General features: G+C 38.5%; 1 protein-coding gene across 1 annotated transcript; it reads right to left on the minus strand.

The window, feature by feature from the left end:
* Positions 1-1,917: 1,917 nt before the first annotated feature.
* LOC107501038 (zinc finger protein 14-like) lies at positions 1,918-19,772 on the minus strand. Its single transcript, XM_036234324.1, has 5 exons — positions 19,612-19,772; positions 17,959-18,171; positions 4,315-4,441; positions 4,051-4,111; positions 1,918-3,646 (listed from the first exon to the last, which is right to left on the minus strand). The coding sequence occupies exons 2-5, from the start codon at positions 17,974-17,976 to the stop codon at positions 2,083-2,085; spliced, it is 1,770 nt and encodes a 589-aa protein (XP_036090217.1). The 5' UTR covers positions 17,977-18,171; positions 19,612-19,772; the 3' UTR covers positions 1,918-2,082.
* Between the last annotated feature and the right edge of the window lie 3,647 nt (positions 19,773-23,419).

Raw genomic sequence — 23,419 nt, forward strand, 5'->3', positions numbered from 1 at the left:
TATAATTTCCATTACCATTTTTATGTTTTTTATCTCTTCATTGATGTTCTCACTGAATTTATCTACACTTCCCAAAAGTCCATTGAGCATCTTTATAACCAGTGTTTTGAACTCTGCATCTGTTAGGTTACTTGACTCCATTATATCTCAGTCTCTGTTCTGTTTTCTCATATGGTTTCTGCTTCTTTGTTTTTCCATGTTGGCTGCCTTTCCATGTCTGTTTCTATGTACTAAGCAAAGCTTCTAAGTCTGCTGGTCTATTAGTGTGGATTTGTGAAATAGGTGTCCAGTGGCACAGTCTTGAGAGGGGTTCAGCTGCAGGCCAAACTTAGCCCAAGCCTCTATGCCTCCAGGACTACCTGTTAAGATTCAGCCAGCAATCCACAGATGCTGTGCTTATAGTTGCCTCAAAAGGCCACGCCAGAAACCAAGGCAGCTGCCTCCAGTGTGAGTCTCAGCAGGGAGAACCTGACTCGCTGAGGATACACCTGGCTGTGGCTTGGGTGGGGCCTGAGTGGGGGTTGGCAAGGTTACAGGGAATCCTCTGGGTGCAGTGACCTCTGCTATCTAGTCTGATGTCCTCACAGCAATGGCGGCACTCTGTCTATGCACTATTTGGGGGAGGGCTCAACAGGGAACAATGGATATTGCTGACACTTCTGTACAGAGCAAATCTCGCCCCGGCTCTCACTCCGACAATGTCTCCCTGTTAGTCCCTGGTGCCCCCTGTGAGCAGCCAAATCTGCACTGGTGCTCAGAGCAAGCATGTCTCACCAAGAAAATCTGTTCGTGGATGCGGCCCCTTTAAGAGGCGTCTGCCGCTGCTGCAGCCTCTGTATTACTCAGCTACTCGGGGCCTGGCAGCTCCATGTCCTCGCCCTGTTCTACCTTCTGTCAATGAAGGGTGCTTTCCTTGGATTTCTCCCTAGTTATATAGTTCGTTCCTGTAGATCCCAGGTGATTTTTCCTTGCTGCTGCTCCTCGTTTCCATCTTAACTTTGATTTGGTCGCCAGTGGGATGAACAAAGCCTCTATCATTCATGCCATTTTTTTTTTCTTCTCACAGGTCTCTCTTCTTAATGCGAACTCCATAGCTCAAATCCCAACCAGAAAGAATGATAAAGAGTAAGGGACTATAGATTAAAATACTAATTCACATGAAACTACATTCTATGATGAACTCTGTATCCTTACAAATTTATGCCAAATATTTATTGGCAGGGAAAACAAACTAAGGCTCTTTCAGGACAATGAAATGGTAGTTTCCTGTTAAGAAAGGTGGAATATATATATAAATTTATATATATAATTGGTAAAACATATCCAGTACTTGTCACAGGAGGCCAGTAGGGAAAAAAACCAACGAATACCAAAAGTGTCATTTTTCAATGGTCCTTTCCTTGTAGATCAATTATAAAATTATATGAAAAACCTACTTGCACATTAGAAACATACTTCCATTCACACGTGGATCTAACAAACTTCAAAATAGAAATACAAAACTTTTACTGACTAAACGGGAAAAAAAGCTTATTAAATTTAGTAACTGTTTCTTAAACAGTACCTACAGAATTGTCACTTCAAAATTTCCTTGTGAAAGTAAGTAGAACTCCATACTACAGAGAACCACTTAAAGAATAAGCCAGTAATAAAGACCATATATGAATAACATTTATGACATTTCTTTCATGTTCTGACATTTCTAGAATACCCTACTTGGTTAATTGTCACTGGCTACTCATATTACTTATACTGATATATTTCTGATGCAGTTTTCACACTACTTTGAAAATATGTTAAAATTAAAAAATGTCTCATTTTTCAGTTATATAATTTCTATCCAGTGTGCATTATCACATAGTTTTGTAGGGCTTTGAGACCAGTGAAGATTTTTTCTATATTGTTTACATTCAAAAGAACTTTATCCACTTTTATTTATTTATTTTTTGGGGGGTGACTTCCCAAGGAAACCAGACAGCTCAAGGCTTTTCCACATTCTTTACATATACGGTGTCTCTCCAGTGTCCATCCTTACATGTCCACAAAAGGTTCTCCACATTCCTTATATTCACAGACTTTCCCTTAGGTATGAGTTCTTTCATGATTTCGTAAGGAACTGGGACGACTGAAGGCTTTACTACAATTTTTACACTGATAGGGTTTCTCTCCAGTGTGAGTTCTTTCATGTGTTCGTAATGAACTAGGACAATCAAAGGCTTTCCCACATTCCTTACATTTACAAGGTCCATCTCCAGTGTGTTTTATCATATGTCTTTGAACATTAGAGAGAGAAATGAAGGCTTTCCCACATTCCTTACATTCATAGGGTTTCTCTCCACTATGAGCTTTTTCATGTTTTTGAATGGAACTGAGATAAGTGAAGGCTTTCCCACATTGCTTACATTCATAGGGTTTCTCCCCAGTATGACTTCTTTCATGTTTTTGAAGGGAACAGGGAAAACTGAAGGCTTTACCACATTCCTTACATTCATGAGGTTTTTTTCTAGTATGAGTTCTTTCATGATTTTGAAGGGACCTCGGAGTACTGAAGGCTTTACCACATTCTTTACATTCATATGGTTTTTCTCCACTATGTGTGCTTTCATGGTATTGGAAATAATTGGGACAATCGAAGACCTTCCCACACTCCTTACATTTATAAGGCCCATCTCCAGTGTGCTTTATCATGTGTCTTCGAAAGTTGGTAAGAGAACTCAAGGCTTTCCCACATTCCTTACATTCATAGGGTTTCTCTCCAGTATGATTTCTTTCATGTTTTCGAAAGTAACTTGGACAACTGAAGGCTTTCCCACATTCTTTACATTCATACGGTTTCTCTCCAGTATGACTTCGTTCATGTTTTCTAAAGTAACTTGGACAGCTGAAGGCTTTACCACATTTTTTACATTCATAGGGCTTTTCTCCACTGTGTCTCCTTTCGTGACTTCGAAAGGACCTGGGACAACTGAAGGCTTTACCACACTGCTTACATTCATATGGTTTCTCTCCAGTATGAATTCTTTTATGTTTTCGAAAGTAACTTGGACAACTGAAGGCTTTGCCACATTTTTTACATTCATAGGGCTTTTCTCCGCTATGTATCCTTTCATGACTTCGAAAGGATGTGGGACAGCTAAAGGCTTTACCACATTGCTTACATTCATAAGGTTTCTCTCCAGTATGAATTCTTTCATGTTTTCTAAAGTAATTGGGACAACTGAAAGCTTTACCACATTGTTTACATTCATATGGTTTCTCTCCTGTGTGAGCTATTTCATGAATTCGACAGTAGCTGAGACAACTAAAAGCTTTACCACAATGCTTACATGTGTACGGTTTCACTCCAGTATGAATCCTTTCATGCCTTCGAATGGATTGCCGATACTTGAAGGCCTTCCCACATTCCTTACATTTATATGGCTTTTCTTCATATTCCTGATACTCATATGGTTTGGCTGTAGTGTGAGATCTCATATGCCTATTAAAGGATGAAAGATGCATGAAGACTTGTCCACACAAACTGCATTCACATAGTCTTATTCCAGTAGGAGTTTTCTTTTTCTGATTATGATTTGGAATCTGGCTGAAGGTTTCTCCACACTGACTACTTCCTTTACGTTTATCCAATCTCTCCATTGTGTGACTGCTGTAAAAAGTGAAACGCATATTACTAATGTCTTATTTGTTAATGATTTCATATTAATAGTTATTATAATGACACTTTTTACCATAATCAAGGAAAGTAAGTTTTCAGTGCTTTCTGACTGAAAGTGAATATGCTAAATGCTCTGCAAGAGGGCTCCGTCATAGCTATTATCAAAACACTGTATTCATAAATGGAGTTTCAAATACTGTTTCCAAATGCACTATTTTTGAAACACTAAATATCTAAGTCATATTTGAGAAAAAAAATTTTGATGAAAATATTCCAAGACTAAATAAATTTGAAACTTTGCTGACTTGTTTTTATTTGCTGCTTTAAAATTTTTATGACATAGTATGAGGACAATGTTATCCCGGTAGGACACTGCTTTCTCATGTGAGACTCACCTTAAATTTGTCCCAGGCATTTCATAGTGAGCTTCCATTTCATGGTCTTTGGTTATTTCTCCTAAAATGCAGACCAAAAAAATCATTATAAACTATAAAACTTTATAGAAAAATTGTTGCCCAATGAGCTGTGACCATGCCTGGTTTATCTACCAGTGCATTCCCTCCCTTTCCACATTTCACTCCCTAGAACTCCACTGATGAGCAAGCAATGCTGGTTTTCTAATTAACTAAGCAAGTAAGTTAGGATGTTTTCATTCTTACCTATTAAAGCCAAGTTCCTGAAGGTTTCCCGCATCACATCTCTGTAGAGTTTCTTCTGTGAAGAATTCAGTAAAGCCCACTCCTCCAGGGTGAACTTCACACTCACATCCTCAAAGGCCACTAAGTCCTAAAACATTCCAAATATGTATAAATAAGAATGGGTGAGATGAACAGCACTAGGAATCTCTACTCAGTTCATAAGAAGTTCACATATGACTTAATTGTCAGAACTATTCATTACGGTTCTCTCCACACTCCCTTCATCATAAATTAAACAGCATCATTAACACATGGAATTTATTGCTATGTTGTTGCAATCACATGAGTATTCATTGCTGTCTAATGTCAGGATACAGAGTGCCTTGGAGAAATGAGAGAAATGCTATACAAATGAACAAATATTTCCATTTTAAGCACATCAATTCATTGTGAGAAAAACTCATCTCCTTTATTACCCACCATATCATGCATCACTCCATGAAGCACAGCATTATATCTGTATGAGCTTTTAATGAAAACACAGTAAAGAACTAGAAGTTTTTTCTTCTATTCTCATCACCAAACATGAGAGGCCAGTAGGCCTGTGATATCCAACTTGTAAAAAGATCCAATTTTCCACACCGTCCTGAAGCACTCCAGGCCACTAGAAGTAGTCAGATCCAGTTGGCTGAATGACAAATATTCTTGTGGAGCAGTATAAATTGTAATGGGTTTGTAAAACATTTGTCACAAAATCAGTTTTGCCTTCTTTTCTGTCTGATTTCTTGAAGGTAGAAAATTATTTGGAAAATACAACTCAGACATGAGGAAGGCATGAAACTTAGATGTCCCTCAAATCCCTATACTCATGAACCTCAGGGTTGCTTCCTACCAATTTTAGGATGTATAGGCACATACACTGAGATCATAAAATCAGAGGAATTCTTCCCGGTAGAATCCTAACACTGTAACCTGGGCCTTGATGACCTTGAGGAACAGGTTAAGACATGGAATTTGCAAGGGAGTTCACGGAAGTCCACAATGGATTGATAATTAATTTATATGATTAGAAAATACATAAAGAGTTCAACAGTGCTTTCCTCAAAAACAAAACAAATGAACAAAAAAACACCATAAAACTCCCTTTCTCAAATTTCAGCAGCAAGTGATATCCAGTCAGCCACTCTAGAGGCTCTCCTTCCGACTTCTTTCAATTTCAGGTTCCCATGTGGGCACAGCAACATGACTGCCCATTCTAATAGGAACTCCAAATGGCACAATCCCACCTAAATGCTGGTCCCTGAAAGAGATAAATAACCCAGTAACATGCATATGCAGGGAACAGGTTTCCACCCATTTGATAGAGCAACAGCAAAATAAGAACACCTCTCTTGTTGTGGGCCCAAGGAATAAAATGAGCTGCCTGGCTCAGCCCTAATTACTCTTTCTACAGCAGATCTATAACACTGGCTCATAACAAAGTCCTACTACCTAGTGTGCAGAAGAGAGTGAAAATGAGCAAGCCCAAGATTACATATCTTTACAAACACTGGGTAACAAAGTTTATCCTTTGCTGGTGTAAATAAACTGGCATTTCAAGAATGAGCCAACACCATTAAAGATAAGTGCCTCAGTGTTCCTCAGGTGTTTATGTAAACAATATTGTATATAGTAAACTCCTATTTTCCTTTTGAGAGTCTGTAATTTACATGTTCATCAGATGGTACTGATATGATTAGCCTCCAGAAAACACTCTGGGCATTGAGTCTTGACTGAGTATTACTGGAAGACAGCAATTCACACATGAACTCATAACTTCTTGTTTGAAGAACTGAGCCCATCCTGTGTGATTATATTAAGAGACAACATTTGAAAGCTTGCCCCTGGTTTCCTCCAGACTAAATTTAATTTAGTAGCAAACAACACTAATAAAGAATATTTAATGATCCTCATGGGAAAATTGAAATTTATTTCTTGAGTCATATCAAATAGAATGAAAAGATGGAAAATGTTCTTAGAAATAATTCAGTAGTCACCCAGATGTCACCTGTCCCAAGTTATATTGTTTTAAATTCCGTAAAGTCACCCAAACATACTCTTTAGTAGTCAACAAAAACTACTTCTCCAAACCTAGTAAGTAGGAAGAACGTCCTTAAGTGGACAGTCTTCCAAAGCACAAAGTGGTGGCCTACCTAACAAACATCAACAGTTTTTAAGCTACAGTATTCCAGACAGTACACCATTACCAGAGAGAGTGAACAAGAAAACCAAAAAAAAAAAAAAAAAAAAAAAAAAAAAAAGACCGTGCCTTTATTGGCCAGCAATTTAATATAAGAAGGGCATTGTAGAGCAATGGCAAACATCAAGAACTCTCGAATATGTGGAGCAAGGACAAACTTGGATCTAATTGAAAAAATGCTCTGTATTCCTCTCTATTCCATGGCTAATAGCCAATTCATTGCAATATGAAAAGTGAAACTAGGGCACTTTTTAGAAGTCATGTATTGATATAAGCATAGGGAAAATTTCTCATATGACAAAAACAGTAGGTCATAAAACCAAAGACTAACAAATATATTAAATATATTAAATATATCAAATACATTTAAATATATATCAAATGTGTCAAATGTATTAAAATTAAGGTAATTAAAAGAAACAACAAAGTAAGAAAAATGTCAGCCATATATTCACTATAAAAGGTGTAGTTTGCAGTGTAAAAATGAATAGATGCACAATTTAAAAATGGAAAAAGAAGCAAAACATTTAATAGAAGATAAAAAAATGTACAGAAATGTCCATCATCTTGGCAATGAATAGAATAAAATGTTCATTAGCTACCATTTCACAATGATTAGAATAAAAATTAGTCAATTTAATAATCCCAAGTATTGAACTGTGTTGAACCATTGGGAACAAATCAATAAATTATGCTCAAATGGAGGGTAAAGTGATACACTCCACCGCTATTGCCCATAAATTTGAACTGGATCACTATAGTCCAGCAATTTTTCAATGATGTCCACAGAATTTCATGTGTATGTGAACTTGGAGACTCATAAAAAGTAGCAGGTACTATTTCCATAGATCTGGAGGATTTGTCAATAGATAAAATAAAGCAAAGTGTGTTCCAAAATATGAACACGTTATATATCTATAGCAGTCTATTTTAAGCTGCTAGACATTTAAGTTTGAATATATTTTTACCCCTGCATGTTTATGCTATTGATGTCATGTTTTAGATCTTTCTTTGTTTTATATCTCCTCACTACTTATAGTTTGAATTGAGTTTAATAATTTTTCCTTCTGATCTTTGTAGCAACTTTTTAAATGTCTGATTTGCTATATTTATTAAATATTTTGCTTTATCTGTAACTTTTTGTCCTTTCTTATATTTTCTTATTTCTGGTTATGGTCTTTCATTTTCTGCTTAAAGAAGACTTTTTCACATTTTTTTATAAAGCTGGTTTAATGGTGATGAGCTCCTTCAGTGTTGGCTTGTCTGATAAATACTACTTCTCCTTTAATTCTGAATGATAACCTTGCTGTGTAAGTTTCTCTAAGTCATAGCTTCCTTTCTTTCAGTATTTTAAAAATGTCCTGCCACTTCTGATTTTTAAAGTTGTAGCTGAGAAATCAGCTGCCTTATAGAGTTGTTGTTTTCCTCTTGTTTCCTTCAAGATTGTGTCTTTAACTTTTTCCATTTTAATTACAATCTGTCTAGGTAAAAGTCTCTTTGAGTTCATCTTATTTGGAACTCTCTGTGCTTCTAGGACCTGGGTGTTTGTTTCCTTTCCCATGTTAGGAAAGTTTTCATCTATTGTTTCTTTAAATAAAGCTTCTGTTCCTTTCTCCTTTTATTTTCCTTCTGGGATCCCTACAATGCAAATGTTTGAATGCTTGACATTATCCCAGAGGTCCCTTAAACTAACCTCATTTTTTAAAAATTCTTTTTTCTTTTTGCGCTTCTGACTGGTTGATTTCCACTAGTGTGGAACAAAATAAGAAGTATCATGGTCCTTGATATCAAAGTGTACTACAAAGCCACAAAAATCAAAACAGTCTGGTACTTGCATAAGAATGGACAAATATAGAGACCAATAAAATAGGACAGCGCCCAAATTAATTCTTGCTTATATGGTCAATTAATCTATAACAAAGGAGGCGAGGATATACAATGGGGGTAAAAACAAGTTTCTTCAATAAGTATTGTTGGCAAAACTCGACAGATACATAGGAAAAAAGTAAAATTGGACCACTTTCTTACACCTAAATAAATATGAACTCAAAATGGACTAAATACTTAAGTGTAAGACCTGAAACCATGAAACTCCCGGGAGAAAACATAAGCAGTAAACTCTTTGACATCACTCTTAGTAACAGCTTTTTTAGATATGTCTCCTCAGGCAAAGGCAATAAAATAAAAAATAAATAAATGGAATTACATCAAATTAAAAAGCGTTTGCACAGCAAAGGAAACCATCAACAAAATGAGAAAGCCTACTCAATGGGAAAAGATAGTCACCAATGATACATCTAATAAAGAAGGGATTAATCTCCAAACTATATAAGAACTCATACAACTTAACACCAGAAAACCCCCCAAACAACCAAGTTAAAAAATGGACAGAAGACCGAAATAGCTATTTCTCCAAGAAGGACATACAGATAGCAAAGAGACATGAAAATATGCTCAACATCACTAATCATCAGGGAAATATAAATTAAAACCACAATGAGATATCACTGCACACCTGTCAGAACAGTTATCATCAATAAATCAACAAGAAACAAATTTTGGTAAGAATGTAAAGAAAAGGAAACTCTCATGCAGCGTTGGTAGGATTGCAAACTGGTGCAGCCACCATGGAAACCAGTATAGAGGTTCCTCAAAAAATTAAAACTAGAACTACCAGATGACCCAACAATCCCACTTCTGGGTATTTATTTGAAGAAATAAAAAACACTAATTTGAGAAGATATATGTACCTCCTATGTTCATTGCAGTATTGCTAGTAATAGCTAAGATATGAAAGCAACCTAGATGTCTGTCCATCAATATATGAATGGATAAAGACAATGTCACATATATAATATATAATATATAATGGAATGTTATTCAGTAATATAAAAGAATAAAATCTTGCTATTTGTGACAACAGGAATGAACCTAGAAAGATTATGCTAAGTGAAATACGTCAGATAGAAAATGACAAATACCGTATGAATTCATTTATATGTGGAATCTAAAAAAAAAAATGCAAAAGAATAAACAAAATAGGAACAGACCCATAAGATATAAAGAACAAGCTGGAGGTTGCCATAGGGGAATGAGTCGGGGATGAGAATTTTAAAATGCCAAGATGGCTGAGTTAACTAAGGTCTTTATCGGTCTCTCTAGATTGTCATTGCAAAAGGCTACTTTCTGGTCCCCTTCCTATAATCTCGCTCCCTGCAAAAGTGTCTATCTTTCCTTCAAGGGGTGGATTTTCTAAAATCAAAATACAATCATTTTACTTCCCTAGTTGAAGCCTTTCCATGACTACTCAGTGTCTTGGGACAGACTACTATCTGGTCAGTATACTAGTCAAGGCCTTTGAGGCTCTGGCTCCTGCCTGAAAAATGTGTGTGTGTGTGTGTGTGTGTGTGTTATATTTTGTATTAAAATACATAATATATCCTATATATCATATCATGCATCATATTATGTAATATATTTTGAGAGAAAGACAGAGAGAGTCTACATTGAAAGGACTACTTGTTTTCTAGCAACATGAGGAAGAAGGTAAAATGTGTCCCCTCTCGCCACTCCTAGTCAACATAGTACTGGAATTCTTTATTTATTTTTATTTTTGTACTGGAATTCTTTGCTAATGGCATTAAATAAGAAAAGAAAATAAAAGGTATACAGATTGAGAAGCAAGAAATAAAACTCTTTGTGGCATATGACAAAATTATCTAAGGAGAAACTCTCAAAGAATCCACAATAGCAAAAGAAACCCCTGGAACTAATAAGAGAGTAGAAGAAGGTTAACGGATAAAAGATTAATATACAAAAGGCAATTGTTTTCTATAGATCTCCACACGTGCGCGCGCGCGCGCACGCACACACACACACACACACACACAAACTGAACTGATCTTTGACAAATGACCAAAGGCAATTCAATGGGTAAACGGTATTTACAACAACTAGTAAAGGACATTCATTAGTCAAAATGAAAAAAAGAAAAAAGAAAAAGTATAAATGAATTTTACATTTTTTCATAAATGAACTCTAAATGGATCATAGATTTACTATAAAATGCAAATAAAATGTAAAACTACGAAACCTGTAGAAGACGGCACTGAAGAAAATCTAAGTGACCTTGAGTTTGGTTATTAATTTTTAGATACGACAACAAAAGCAAGATCCAAGATAGAAAAAAAATCTAACTATAATAAAATGGAAAACTTCTGCTCAGTAAAACAGTATTAAGAGAATGAAAACACAAGCCATAGACTGGCAGAAAAGCTTTGTAAATCACTTACATGATAAAAAAAACTGGCATCCAAAACATACAAAGAACTCTTAAAACTCAACAAAAAGAGGGCAAACAACCCAATTAAAAATGGGCAAAGATCTGAACACACACTTCACCAATGATATACAGAAGGCAAATAACCTCATGAAAAGATGCTCAAAATCATATATTAGCAAATTGCAAATAAAAAAATGAGATATCAGAAAACACTTAATACAATGGCTTAAATTAAAAACACTGAGGATTCAGAAACCATAATGGCGTAAATAATAGAGACTCTGTTCATCCTTGTTGACCAAATCAAAGTTGTGACGGAAACGAGGAGCAGCAACAAGGAAAAATCACCTGGGATCTACAGGAACAAGCCATACAACTAGGGAGAAATCCAAGAAAGCACCCTGCAATGGCAGAAGGTAGAATGGGGTGAGGACGCAGGGCGACCCAGTCTTGAAAGGCTAAGACAGAGGCTGCAGCAGCGGGAGCGGCCGACACCTCTTAAAGGGATCACATCCACACTTGGATTTTTGCAGTGAAGGACCTTCTTGCTCTGAGCATCAGTGCCAATTTGGCTGCACACAGGGGGCACCAGGGACTAACAGGGAGACATTGTCGGAGGGCCGAGGCGAGATTCACTCTGTACAAAAGTGCCGGCAGTATCCATTGTTCCTTGTTGAGTCCTCCCCCAATAGTGTGCATGGACACAGTGGCGCCATTGCTGTGAGGTCATCAGACTGATAACATGGGTCACTCAGCCCAGAGGATTCCCTGAAACCTCACCTCCCCCAACTCGCAGTCCTACCCAAGCCACATCCAGGTGTGTCCTTACTTAGTTAGGTGCTCTCTGCTGAGGAGCAGCAAGACTCACACTGGAGGCAGCTGCCTTGGTTTCTGGCATGGCCTTTTGAGGCAACTATAAGCACAGCATCTGTGGATTGCTGGCTGAATCTTAACAGGTAGCCCTGGAGGCATAGAGGCTTGGGCTAAGTTTGGCCTGCAGCTGAACCCCTCTCAAGACTGTGCCACTGGACACCTATTTCACAAATCCACACTAATAGACCAGCAGACTTAGAAGCTTTGCTTAGTACATAGAAACAGACATGGAAAGGCAGCCAACATGGAAAAACAAAGAAGCAGAAACCATATGAGAAAACAGAACAGAGACTGAGATATAATGGAGTCAAGTAACCTAACAGATGCAGAGTTCAAAACACTGGTTATAAAGATGCTCAATGGACTTTTGGGAAGTGTAGATAAATTCAGTGAGAACGTCAATGAAGAGATAAAAAACATAAAAATGGTAATGGAAATTATAAAAGGGAACCAGTCAGAAATGAAAAACACATTATCTGAGATGAGAAATATATTAAATGGAATAAATAGAGGAATAAACAAAGTGATTAAAGAAGAGGATCAAATGCTCTATCTAGAGGACAGGAAAGCCAAAGACACTCAATCAGAACGGCAAGAAAAAAGATGCCAAGACTATAAAAATAATTTAAGGAGCATATGGGACACTACTTAGGCTCCAAATATTCGTCCGATCGGCGTAACTGAAGAAAACCAAGATGTTGAACAGCTGTTTGAAGAAATAATGATGGAAAACTTCCCTAACCTGGTGAAGGGAATGGACATAAGACCCCATGAAGCTCAGAGAATTCCAAAAATCAGGGATCCAAAGAGGCCCAACACCAGGACACATCATAATTAAAATGCCAAAAGTTAAGTACAAAGAAAGATTATTAAAAGCAGCAAAAGAAAAACAGATAGTTACTTATAAGGGAAAACTCATAAGACTGGCAACTGATTTCTCTAAAGAAACTATGCAGGACAGAAGGGTTTGGCACAAAATAGTCAACAGGATGAAGACCCAGGATTTACAACCAAGATGTACAACTTTACCTAGCAAAGCTATCATTTAGAGTTTAAGGATAGATAAAGAGCTTCCCAGACAAAAGTAAGCTCAAGGAATTTATCAGCACCAAGCCCATGTTACGGGAAATGTTGGGTGGACTCCTTTAAGAAGAAAAAACATGTATCGAAAACAGGAATAAAGAATGGTAACAACTACATTCCTATCAAAAAGTACCTTAAATGGAAAAGAATTAAGTGCTCCAACCAAAAGACAGAGTGGCTGAAAGGATAAGAAAACAAGACCTCTACATAAGAAAAGGAAGGCGATGGAAAAACATATCGCTTTGATGGACCTAGAAGGTATTTAAGTCAGACAGAGAAAGATAAACACTATGTGATTTCACTTATATGCGGAATCTAAGATATAAGAAGAACAAACTAATCAAAACAGACTCACACATATAGTGGACAATTTGGTGATGGACAGAGGGGAGGGGAGTTTGCGGGGCTGAGAGAATGGGGTGAAGGGTTAAAGAAGTACAAATTAGTAGCTGCTAGATGGACATGGGGATTGGAAGTACGGCATAGCGAATGTAATTAGAATGAATGCATTGGCTAGGTGGAGGGTCAGGGGAGGGAGCAATTGGGGGATGGACCGTTTTATGAATTTATATAGATGTCTAACTAACGTATGATATACTTGATACTAATTTTAAAAATACATTAAAATTATATCACTGAGAACACCAAACAATGGTAAAGATGGAGAGTGACAGGAACCCTCATTCGGTGCTGGTGGGAATGCAAAATGGAAGAAAGACAGTTTCTTAAAACTAAGCCTACTCTTAACACAAACTGCAACAATCATGCTTCCTTGAATTTGCCTGAATGAGTTGTAAATGTATGTTCACACACAAAAAAAAACCCTACACACAAATGCTTATAGAAGCTTTATGCATAATTGCTGAGAATTAGACATAACCAAGATATCTTTTAATAGGCAAATGTATAAACAATCACTGTTACATCTATAGGATGAAATATTCTTTAGTGATGAAAAGCCAATGATATGATGAAGCCAAAAAGATATGGAAAAACCTTAAATTCACTTTGCTACATAGAAAAAGTCAACATGACAAGCCTACACACTGCATGATTCCAAACATATAAGATAATGGAAAAGAGAGAAGTACAAGACAGTAAAATAGCTTAGTTTCCCAGACATGGGAGTGGGAGGGAGGGATGAATGAATAGTTGAAGCACAGGAGATTTCTAGGACAGTGAAAGTATCCTACGGTAGCCCCAATAATCCATGGTTTTCCTTTCCATGGTTTCAGTTACTCATGGTTAGCTGCAATCCAGGAATATTAAATGGAAAATTCTAGAAATAAACAGTTCATAAGTTTTAAATTGTATGCCTTTCTCAGTAGTGTGATGAAATCTCTGGCTGTCCCACTCCATCCCAACCTGGACACGAATCATCGTTTTGTCCAGCATCTCCATGATATATACACTCTCTGCCTGTTAGTCATCAGTGGTCAACTCTTATCAGATTGACTGTCGTGGTATCATAGTGCTTGTGTTCAAGTAAGCATTGTTTTACTTAATAATGGCCCCAAAGCACAAGAGCAGTGATGCCAGCAATCCATGTATGCAAAAGAAAAGGCGGAAAGTACTTCCTTTAGGTTAAAGTTCTTTAAAAAGTTTTTATGCTGAGATTGCTAAGATCTACACTAAGAATGAATCTTCTGCGAAATTTTGAAGAACAATGAAGAAATCCATCCTAGTTTTGCTATCACATCTCGAACTGCAAAAGTTACAGCCCCCATGTATGGTAAGTACTGAGTTATGATGGAAAAGCCATTAGATTTGTGAGCAGAAAACATGGACAAAAAACATGGTCCGATTTATGACATACTGCACCAGGTCTGTATGTATGTGTATATATATATATATATATATATATATATATATATATATATATATATATGAAAAAACATACTGTATAGGGTTTGGTACCATCAAAGTTTCAGACATCCGATGGGAGTCTTGGAATGTATCTCCTGTAGATAAGGGGAAACTAATACATATGATATACAAATGGTGGAGACATGTCATTTTACATTGGCTGAAGACCAGAGGTTCTATGACACAGCCTTAATCTCAACTACGGACTTTCGTGAATCAAAGTTTTCTCATCAAATCTATCAAATGTACCACAGGATTATGAGATACAAAATATATCTGTGTGGAGGCAGAGGGATCATACAGGAAGTCTCTGTACTTTCCAACCAAGTTTTCTGTAAATATAACTGCTCTTAAAAAAGAAGTCTACTAGGAAAAAAGATGAAGACACACACATTAACATCCATCCTGATGATTAACCGATGACAGAAAGAGACCACCTTTCATTCAATTAATTTGAGCTTATTTCAGTAAGCCATTATGGTTCTATGCGGTCTGCACCCCAAGATATGAAAAAGAAGAGCAACTTCTACTGAATGAGAGCCCAACCCTGTATGTCCTGAGAAGTCCAATGAGTCCCTTTCCTTTTATCAGTAGTGTCCAGAACTCCCACGTGCAGGAGTGTCCTGGAGAGGCCTTGCTTTGCGGCCTTAATATATGTAGAGACAAGTATTACTTCAAGAGAAAAGCAGTTAGTAACCTACAGTCTTATGGGAACACACATAAGACTGGCAGCTGATTTCTCAAAAGAAAGGATGCAGGACAGAAGGGCTTGGCACAAAATATTTGATGTAATGAAGACCCAGGATCTATAACCAAGAAGACTTTATCCAACAGAGCTATCATTTAGAGTTGAAGGACAGATAAAGAGCTTCCCAGACAAAAATAAGAAATTTATCATTACTAAGCTAGTATTACAGGAAATGTTGGAGGGACTTCTTTAAGAAGAAAAAACATGTATCAAAAACAGGAATAAAGAATGGTAATAACTACATTTCTATCAACAAATACCTCAAATGGAAAAGAATTAAGTGCTCCAACCAAAAGAAAGAGTGGCTGAATGGATAAGAAAACAAGACCCCCACATATGCTGCCTACAAGAGACTCACTTCAGATTAAAAGACACACACAGACTACAGGAAGGGGATGGAAAAAGATATTGCCTTGACAGACCTAGAGGATAGTGCCCTGAATGAAATGGGTTGGATGGAGAAAGACAAATATCACATGATTTCACATACATGTGGAAACTAAAGAACCAAATCAACAACAACAAAAACAGAAATAATCTCATAGATACAGAGAATATTTAGAAGGATACTAAATGGGAGGGAGTTTGGGGGTGACAGAAAAAAAAACAAAGGTACAGATGGATAGTTGCAGAATAGACATGGAGATGTAGAGTGTAGCATGGGGAAGATGGTTAATATCTGAGGGGTGCTAGATTTAGTAGCGTGATCGCTTAGTGAGTTATGTGGATCTCTGATCACTATGCTATACAACTGAAACTGGTATATTATTGTATGTCAAATATAATTGAAAAAAAAATTCATTGAATTGTACAATGTAAATATAAGCAACTGACCATCTATTATATTTCAATAAAGATGGAAAAATATAAAAAAGCAGCAACTCTGCCTGAGCTCCATCACATACAAATATAGTGATGTTGTAGGTCAAGTCTATGAACTCCCACTGCTTTTAAGTCAGGTGACCCCACAGGACTCCTCAGGGAGCCTAGAGGCCTGGGAAAGGGGTGACCTCCTTCAGCACCTTGGCATCTTGTAAGAGCCTGAGGAGAGGGAAAGCTCCCCCCCCCCCCCCCCCCCCCCCCTCCGCAGGTAGGCCATCCCAGAGGGCCCAGGTTTGGCCCCATCATGTCTCAAGGGGGTCTCAGGAGCTTGTGGTGAGCCATCAGAGTGCTGATTCCAGGTCCCAAGGCTTAATGGACTGCTGGATAGGCGATGAGCACTACCTACTTTTAGTAGAGGTATCTGCAGCTTTGATGACATATAGTGTGGGGCCTAGTGCAGGTTTTTATATCAGAAGTCTATGGACAACTTAGGGCCATCATGGGTCACTCCAGGAGGCATCAGGTTAGTGAGGCCTCTGTGGTGAAGGAGTGTCCGAGGGCACTAAGAGGAGTGCCAATTGTATAGCAATTTTAAGAATCTCCAGCCTTTTATGGTAGGGGTGCCTATTAGGTGGCAAACTTGTAAAGTAACAGCATACTTGGGCTCAAGTAGAATTTGTAAAGAAGGAATATATTCCCTCCAGAACACTAAAAGAATCTAGGAAATGTTGTGGGTACTGAGAGGGACAAGAGCTATTTCTTCATGGTGTCAGGGAAGGAGACCAGCTTAAGTAATTTCTACAAATTTAACAAAGTTGTCAGTGCGTCACATTATACGCATGGCAATGTCCCATCCACTTCTTGTGAGCTCCTTTTTTCAATATTTATATGTCCTGAATGTCCTAAGAGGAGATGACATTAATGTAATGTCCTACCTGTGTTCTTGGACAAACCAGGATGCAGTTCAGGTCTTGCTTACAAGGGTTGTATGGGTTGACAAAGCTGTCAAAGACCCATGAGGATAACCCAGTAAAGGTGTATCACGTACCTTCAGAGGTGGAGGCCAAATGCTGCCTAGAAGCTCAGTTGGAATAGGCACTGAACAGAATAGAAACGCTAATTGGAGGCTCGAGAAATGATCCAAACTGTGTACTTGGTGGTGGCTGGAGTAACAACAGGGCTGGAGGGTCCAGGATATGTTGCTAGTGAGTTTTCTTAAATTAGACTTTCCTATCTTACAGGTTGCTTTAAAATAAACAGAGAAATTTATGTATATTTTACTATTTAACAGTTTAATTTTAATTTTTTTTGCATGGGAAACCCTAAGATTTAATCCCTTTCAGCACTAATAGTTACAAAGTGTAAACCATACAAAATGAAAAATTTCAAATCTCTTGCTAACTAAAAGGACATGTAGTGTCATAGTTCATCCTTCCCTTATATTTCACACCAGAGTATTTTCAGGAATGAGTAGTGTATTATAATGCATTGGGGGTTTGCTTTTAGCCCCTTAAATGTAGTCAGATTTAAAAAATATATGTAAGCTTTCAATAATTTGTCTCACATCAATTATAATAGGAATTCAATTGCTTTAGCCTTTTTAAAAGTCCTTTAAGGTCAAGCACATATAAAAACCAACATGAAAGAGAAATGTACCTGAGAACTTAAATATATTCATCTCACATCTTTAGGTTCTCTTGTCTAAACAGAACAAAAATTCTATTTGGCTTCACCATTTCCTTGCTTCCTCACCTTGTATCTGTCAGTCATCTTACACTTTCAGAGCCCAGGTGCTCAGGGACCTGGAGGCAAAGGGCTGCACTGCATAGTCGATAAAGAAGCCGAAGGAAAGAATCAGCTCAGATGAGCAGCCTGCTTCCTACAGAACAGAAGGAAAGCTGCTTGCAGAAGGTTCCACATTCCAGACTCTTCTGTTGAGACAGAACCCCTGGAATGGGTCAGTTCCTGGAGGAAGGGAGGGACATCTGAGTCACCCCAGCAATGAACTGTAAGACCCAACACCCTCCTCTCCCCAGGGAAAATGGAAATGCTTCCACTCTCAGGCTTCATCTCACAGTGAGGAAATGCTCAGCTGGATTCAGTGTAAGGTTCTGACCCAAACGAACTTCCCACTCACAAACCCTAAGCCAGGTCAGAGAACTGACTTTCACTGACTTTCTCCCTGTGCACAAATTACACTCTGAGCACATCTACACTGGATGCACAACTCAAACAAAACACCTAAAACAGCAAGGCCTAAGGAAACCACAATCATAACCTCAGAAAGGCAGCATCGTCCTCCCCCGTGTGCAAGTGCACCTCCGCTTTCCAGGGCTGCAGTTTCTCCCAGTGTAAAGGCTTCTTCCATGGTGAGTGTGAGCAGGTAGGACACCTGCAGGGGGAGGCTCCCCAGGGAGAACCACTAGGCCTGCAAGTGCTTAGAGACCCTGCCCTTGGGCCTCTGCCCCCATTGGAGTAGCTTTGGACAATAACAGATATTTTAAAAGACACAAACCCACTGTTTGAACAATCCATAAAGTTAACGTATCTTTTAAAGGTGGCAAACTCAGGGAAAGGCAGTGCTGACAGGACAGAACACCGAGGAAAGTTTCAAGGAGCCTCTGCCCAAAGGACTTCCCACAAGACCGTGAGCCCAGGGGAGGTCCTGGGAGGCTACAAGGATTTCACACAACGTAGTTCCAGGTGATTATTCGCTATTTTTCTCATGTAAAATATCCACAAGCAAAAAATAAACTCCATTAAAAGAACCATCTATTGACTATGAAAAAATGATAAAACGGTTAGAACATGGGTCTGTTTGAAATGCACCCCGTTGGACAAATAGTTTATTATGATGCTTGAGTCAAGGAGGGGAAGTTGGTCATTGGGAATATGGGGAGGGATTTGGAAATTTAGGCATTTATCTCCAGTCCTAGGAAAACGGTTGGGGCAGAGCAGGGTGCAGTAAGGGTCGTGGAGTTCAGACTGAGCTTCCCAAACGTTTAGGAAACTCAAGAGAAAACGGGCGTTCCCTGTGGAGAAAGGAGGGACTAGGACCCCACAGACCACAGCTCTTCCCACGCACAAACCCCAGAGAACAAGTCACGACTGTTCCCCTGATGACCCTCCCCGTGGTCGCCGCACAATCTGGGAAGACGCGGGGCTGAGTGCGCATATCTGCCCAGAGAGACTCCGAGATCGAGGCCGAAATAGCCGCGCGCAGCGGCGGGACAGCACGCCTGGGGTCCCGGCTGCCGGCCCCGCGCCCACACTGCGTGCCGGAGGGGACTGAGGTCAGAAGGCGGCTCCGCGGACTCCGGATTTGACCTTAGGAGGCCAGGTCCCGCTACAGCCGGTGCCAACCAGCCCCTCATCCAGTCTCCACACCCAGCCCCGCACACTCACCATTTCTAGGTTCCCGAGGTCCCCCGACGACCTCCCCACGATTTCCGGTAACGGTACAGGTCACAACGCAACAGACCTTGAGGCAGAGCCAACTGCGGCCTTTAAGGACTGGCGACCCGCGATCTCAAGGATGGCCGGAGCGAGCAGGACGTCCGGGCCGGTCGAGGACCATCGCCCCACCCACCTTCCCCGGGGCCGCCCCTGATTGGTCAGTTCGAAAGGCCCTGCTCTTTCGCGCCTGAGTGACAGCCGACCAGAGTTTTGCAGGCTGGGGCAAAGGCCAGCTGGAACTGACGCTGTGGTGGACGTTTAGATTGAAATATAAGGCAGCGAGGCCATTCGTGGAAACGTGACTCTTTTTTACAGGTGTAGACACTTAAAAGTCACCCCGCCTTATGTAATAATTAGCCTGGCTCCATTTCGATCTTTTACTCTTGACAGCTTTTGAGTGTTCCATCCATCGCTTCCCCACTCCCATTCATTTCGTACTTAAAAAAAAAATCCAGTGGCCTCCCAAGCACTCTGCTCTGGTGGGAAAGTGGAACCCCGCAGCCACAGCCTGGGCTCAGGGACTCTTCTCAGTCTAATCACATGGGGTGACATATGTTCATTACATTCTCAGGTGTACATTTTACATTGGAAAGAAATTTATTTGAGATCATTTTTTAAATGTGTCCTTAGAGAACTTTGAAATGTAAAGGGCTGTGGTATCCCTGAGGTAATTCAATTCCTATTTGGACTGATATCACTATTTTAATTTTACCATTTTTGTTTTGGGTGTCATATCGAATGATTCTTTGCCAAATCCAAGGTCATATTTTCCCCTATTTCTTTGCCAAATCCAAGGTCATATTTTCCCCTATAGTTTTACTTCAGACTTAGGTCTTTGATCTATTTTGGTAAATTATTGTATGTGGTGTAATGTAAGAATCTAACTTAATTGTTTTTGAAAAGAATATTCTTTCCTCATTCTTGGCATCTTTTTTAAAAAACCAGATGACCATGATGAATGAGTTTATATCTGGAATCTCAACCTAATCCATTGATCTTTATGTCTGTTTTTGTGTCATTGTCATACCACCTTGATTACCATTGCTGAATTGTAAAATTTGAAATCAGGAAATATTATTCTTACTATTTGTTTTACTCTTTCAAGCTTGGTTTTGATATTGTGATTGCCCTGCAATTCCATATAAATTTATGAAACAGCTTGACGATTTCTGTAAAGAAGTCAGCTGAGATCCAGGGATCTCAGGGACCATGCTGAAAATCTAGATCATTTGGGGTATTATTGCCATCTCAACAGTGTTCAGTCTTCTGATCTATGAACATGGACTATTTTATCTATTATTTAGATCTTTATATAATTTTTTTAGGGTTCAATCTTTTTTTCTTGCCTATATTGGTTAGGGAAAAACAAAGATCAAGGAAAAAGGATTGCATCATCACAGGGTCTTTACTTATTTTAATTAAAGATTAGAAATATCCAAATATCCAAATACCCACCCAACCACATCCCAGTGCAAATCAAAATTTTGGTTACAAAAAAGATTTAATGGTTATTCCTAGAAATTAATTTCAAAGGAAATGTGGCTGGGAGAAAGTTTTTCTCCACATACTCTCAAAATTCTTGCAGTATAACTGACATCCTCAAGCATGTATGTGCATTTATTAATGGCCATCCAATTGAAATGATACGTGGTTTGCAAATTTAAATACATAAATGTTGTCATTTTTCTGCATCATTATGTGATTATTATAATTATGCACTATTTTTACAACTCCCTTGCTTTTTTTCTTTTTACCATTTGACTCCCTTTACCCATTTCTCCTACCCCCTCATTCCCTGACTCTGGCAACCACCAGTTTATTCTCTGTATCTATAAGCTTTGTTTGTGTTTGTTTGTATTTTTAATGTTTCCAAACATAAGAGTGATTATATGGTAGCTGTCTTCCTCTGTCTGACGTATTCCACTTAGTTCAATGCCCTCAAGGTCCATCCATGTTTTCACAAATGGCAAAATTTCATTCTTTTATATGGCTGAATAATAGTCCAATGTATATGTATATATAGTGTATGTATATACACACACATATACATGCACACATACACCACAATTTCTTTATCCACTCATCCATCTTAGGTTGTTTTCATATCTTGGCTATAGTAAATAATGCTGCAGTGAACATGGGAGCACATATATTTTTTTCAAGTTACTGTTTTCATTTTCTTCAAATAAATACCCAGAAGTGGAACTGCTGGATCCTATCCAAGCACTATTTTTAATTTTCAAAGGAAATTGCATACTTTTTTCCATAGTGGCTGCACAATTTACATTCCCACCAACAGTGCACAAGGGTTCCCTTTCTCCACATTCTCACCAATACTTGTTATTTCATACTTGTAGATCTTTATTAAAATTTTTAATGATATTTTGCAGTTTTCAGAGTATTTATTTTTTACTTTTATTAAATTTATTCCTATTTTATTCCTTTCGATTCTACTGCAAATAGATTATTTTGTTAATTTCATTATCAGATTGTTCATTGCAGTATATAGAAATAGTTTGTTTTTATGTACTGATCTTGTATCATACAAATTTGCCATACTTGATTGTCAGTTCTAATAGAGTCTTTTAGTGGATTCCTTATCTCAATACCAGATAAGTCATATTAAGGTGAAGATGGTTTTACCTCTTCTTATCCAATCTGGATGCATTTTATTTCATTTTTTGGCAAAATTGTTCTAAAATCTCCAGTACATTGTTAAACAGAAATGTAAAGAGCCAGCATCTTTGTTTTCTTCCTCATTTTTGGGAGAAAACATCTAGCTTTTCACCATTAAATATAATATTAGCTGTGGGTATCCCATATGTGCTTATTATCAGGTTCAGGAAATTTTCTTTGCATATTGGCATGCTGAGTATTTCTATCATAAAAGAAAGTTGGACTTTGTCAAGTACTTCCTCTGAGTCTCTTGAGATGGTCGTGATATTTTTCCTTTTTATTCTATTAATGTAATGCATTATATTAGTTGACTTTGAAATGTTAACCTACCCCTATATACTTGGAATAAATTCCATTTGGTCATGGTATATAATTCTTTTAAGATGTTGTTGGATTAGGTACTAGTTTTGTAATGACTGAAAAATGACTGCTAGAAATTTATTACTTGCAGGAAAATTACTGCTTGCTATATCCATGGGAACATGTCTATGTCCATGGGAATACAGGCGGTCACCCATAGAAACATAACATTCTAACAATAAGCTTTCTGCTTCTGTACCCCCCGCTTATGCACCTGACCTATGAGTTGACAGGTAATGAATAGAAGAAAGATAGACCTTTGTGTTTAGACAGAATGAAAAATGGGATTTGGGGCTTAAAAACCCTGTACCTCTACATTTGGGGGCTGCTTAAATTGGGGTCTGTGTACCCCTGGCGGACCCAGCCGGCTGAATAAAGAGTGTTTCCTATAACTCACTCACTGAGTTCTGGTGGTCTGTGTGTCTTTCCAGGGCTGGCGGCTACAACATTCAGAGGCCCTAGCGAGATCTTAGGGAGTGGCGCTGGGATCTAACACCGGACTGGCCTCCAAAGTGGTTGCTGTCTCTGTTATGGATTCAAAGGGGTGGCCAACCTGAGATGTTCCAGGGCCCTTGAAAGCCATGAGGGGGTTAATGCAATCATCAAGGATGCAACTTTTAGGACATGGTCTTTGTTCCTGGTCGCAATGGGAATCTGGAATCTCCGAGGCCTCGGCGTCTGGATAAAAGGTACCTTTCTGGTTTTGTTGACCGGTCATTGG

The sequence above is a fragment of the Rousettus aegyptiacus genome, unplaced genomic scaffold (assembly GCF_014176215.1).
Source record: "Rousettus aegyptiacus isolate mRouAeg1 unplaced genomic scaffold, mRouAeg1.p scaffold_m13_p_16, whole genome shotgun sequence".
In the NCBI taxonomy this organism is placed as follows: Eukaryota; Metazoa; Chordata; class Mammalia; order Chiroptera; family Pteropodidae; genus Rousettus; species Rousettus aegyptiacus.

What these genes read in the sequence shown, in the direction of transcription:
- LOC107501038 (XM_036234324.1), bottom strand. An exon ending in CAGGAACTTGGCTTTAATAG is followed by an intron (nt 4,112 to 4,314) that starts GTAAGAATGAAA and finishes TCTGCATTTTAG; the next exon opens with GAGAAATAACCAAAGACCAT. An exon ending in ATGCCTGGGACAAATTTAAG is followed by an intron (nt 3,647 to 4,050) that starts GTGAGTCTCACA and finishes CACTTTTTACAG; the next exon opens with CAGTCACACAATGGAGAGAT.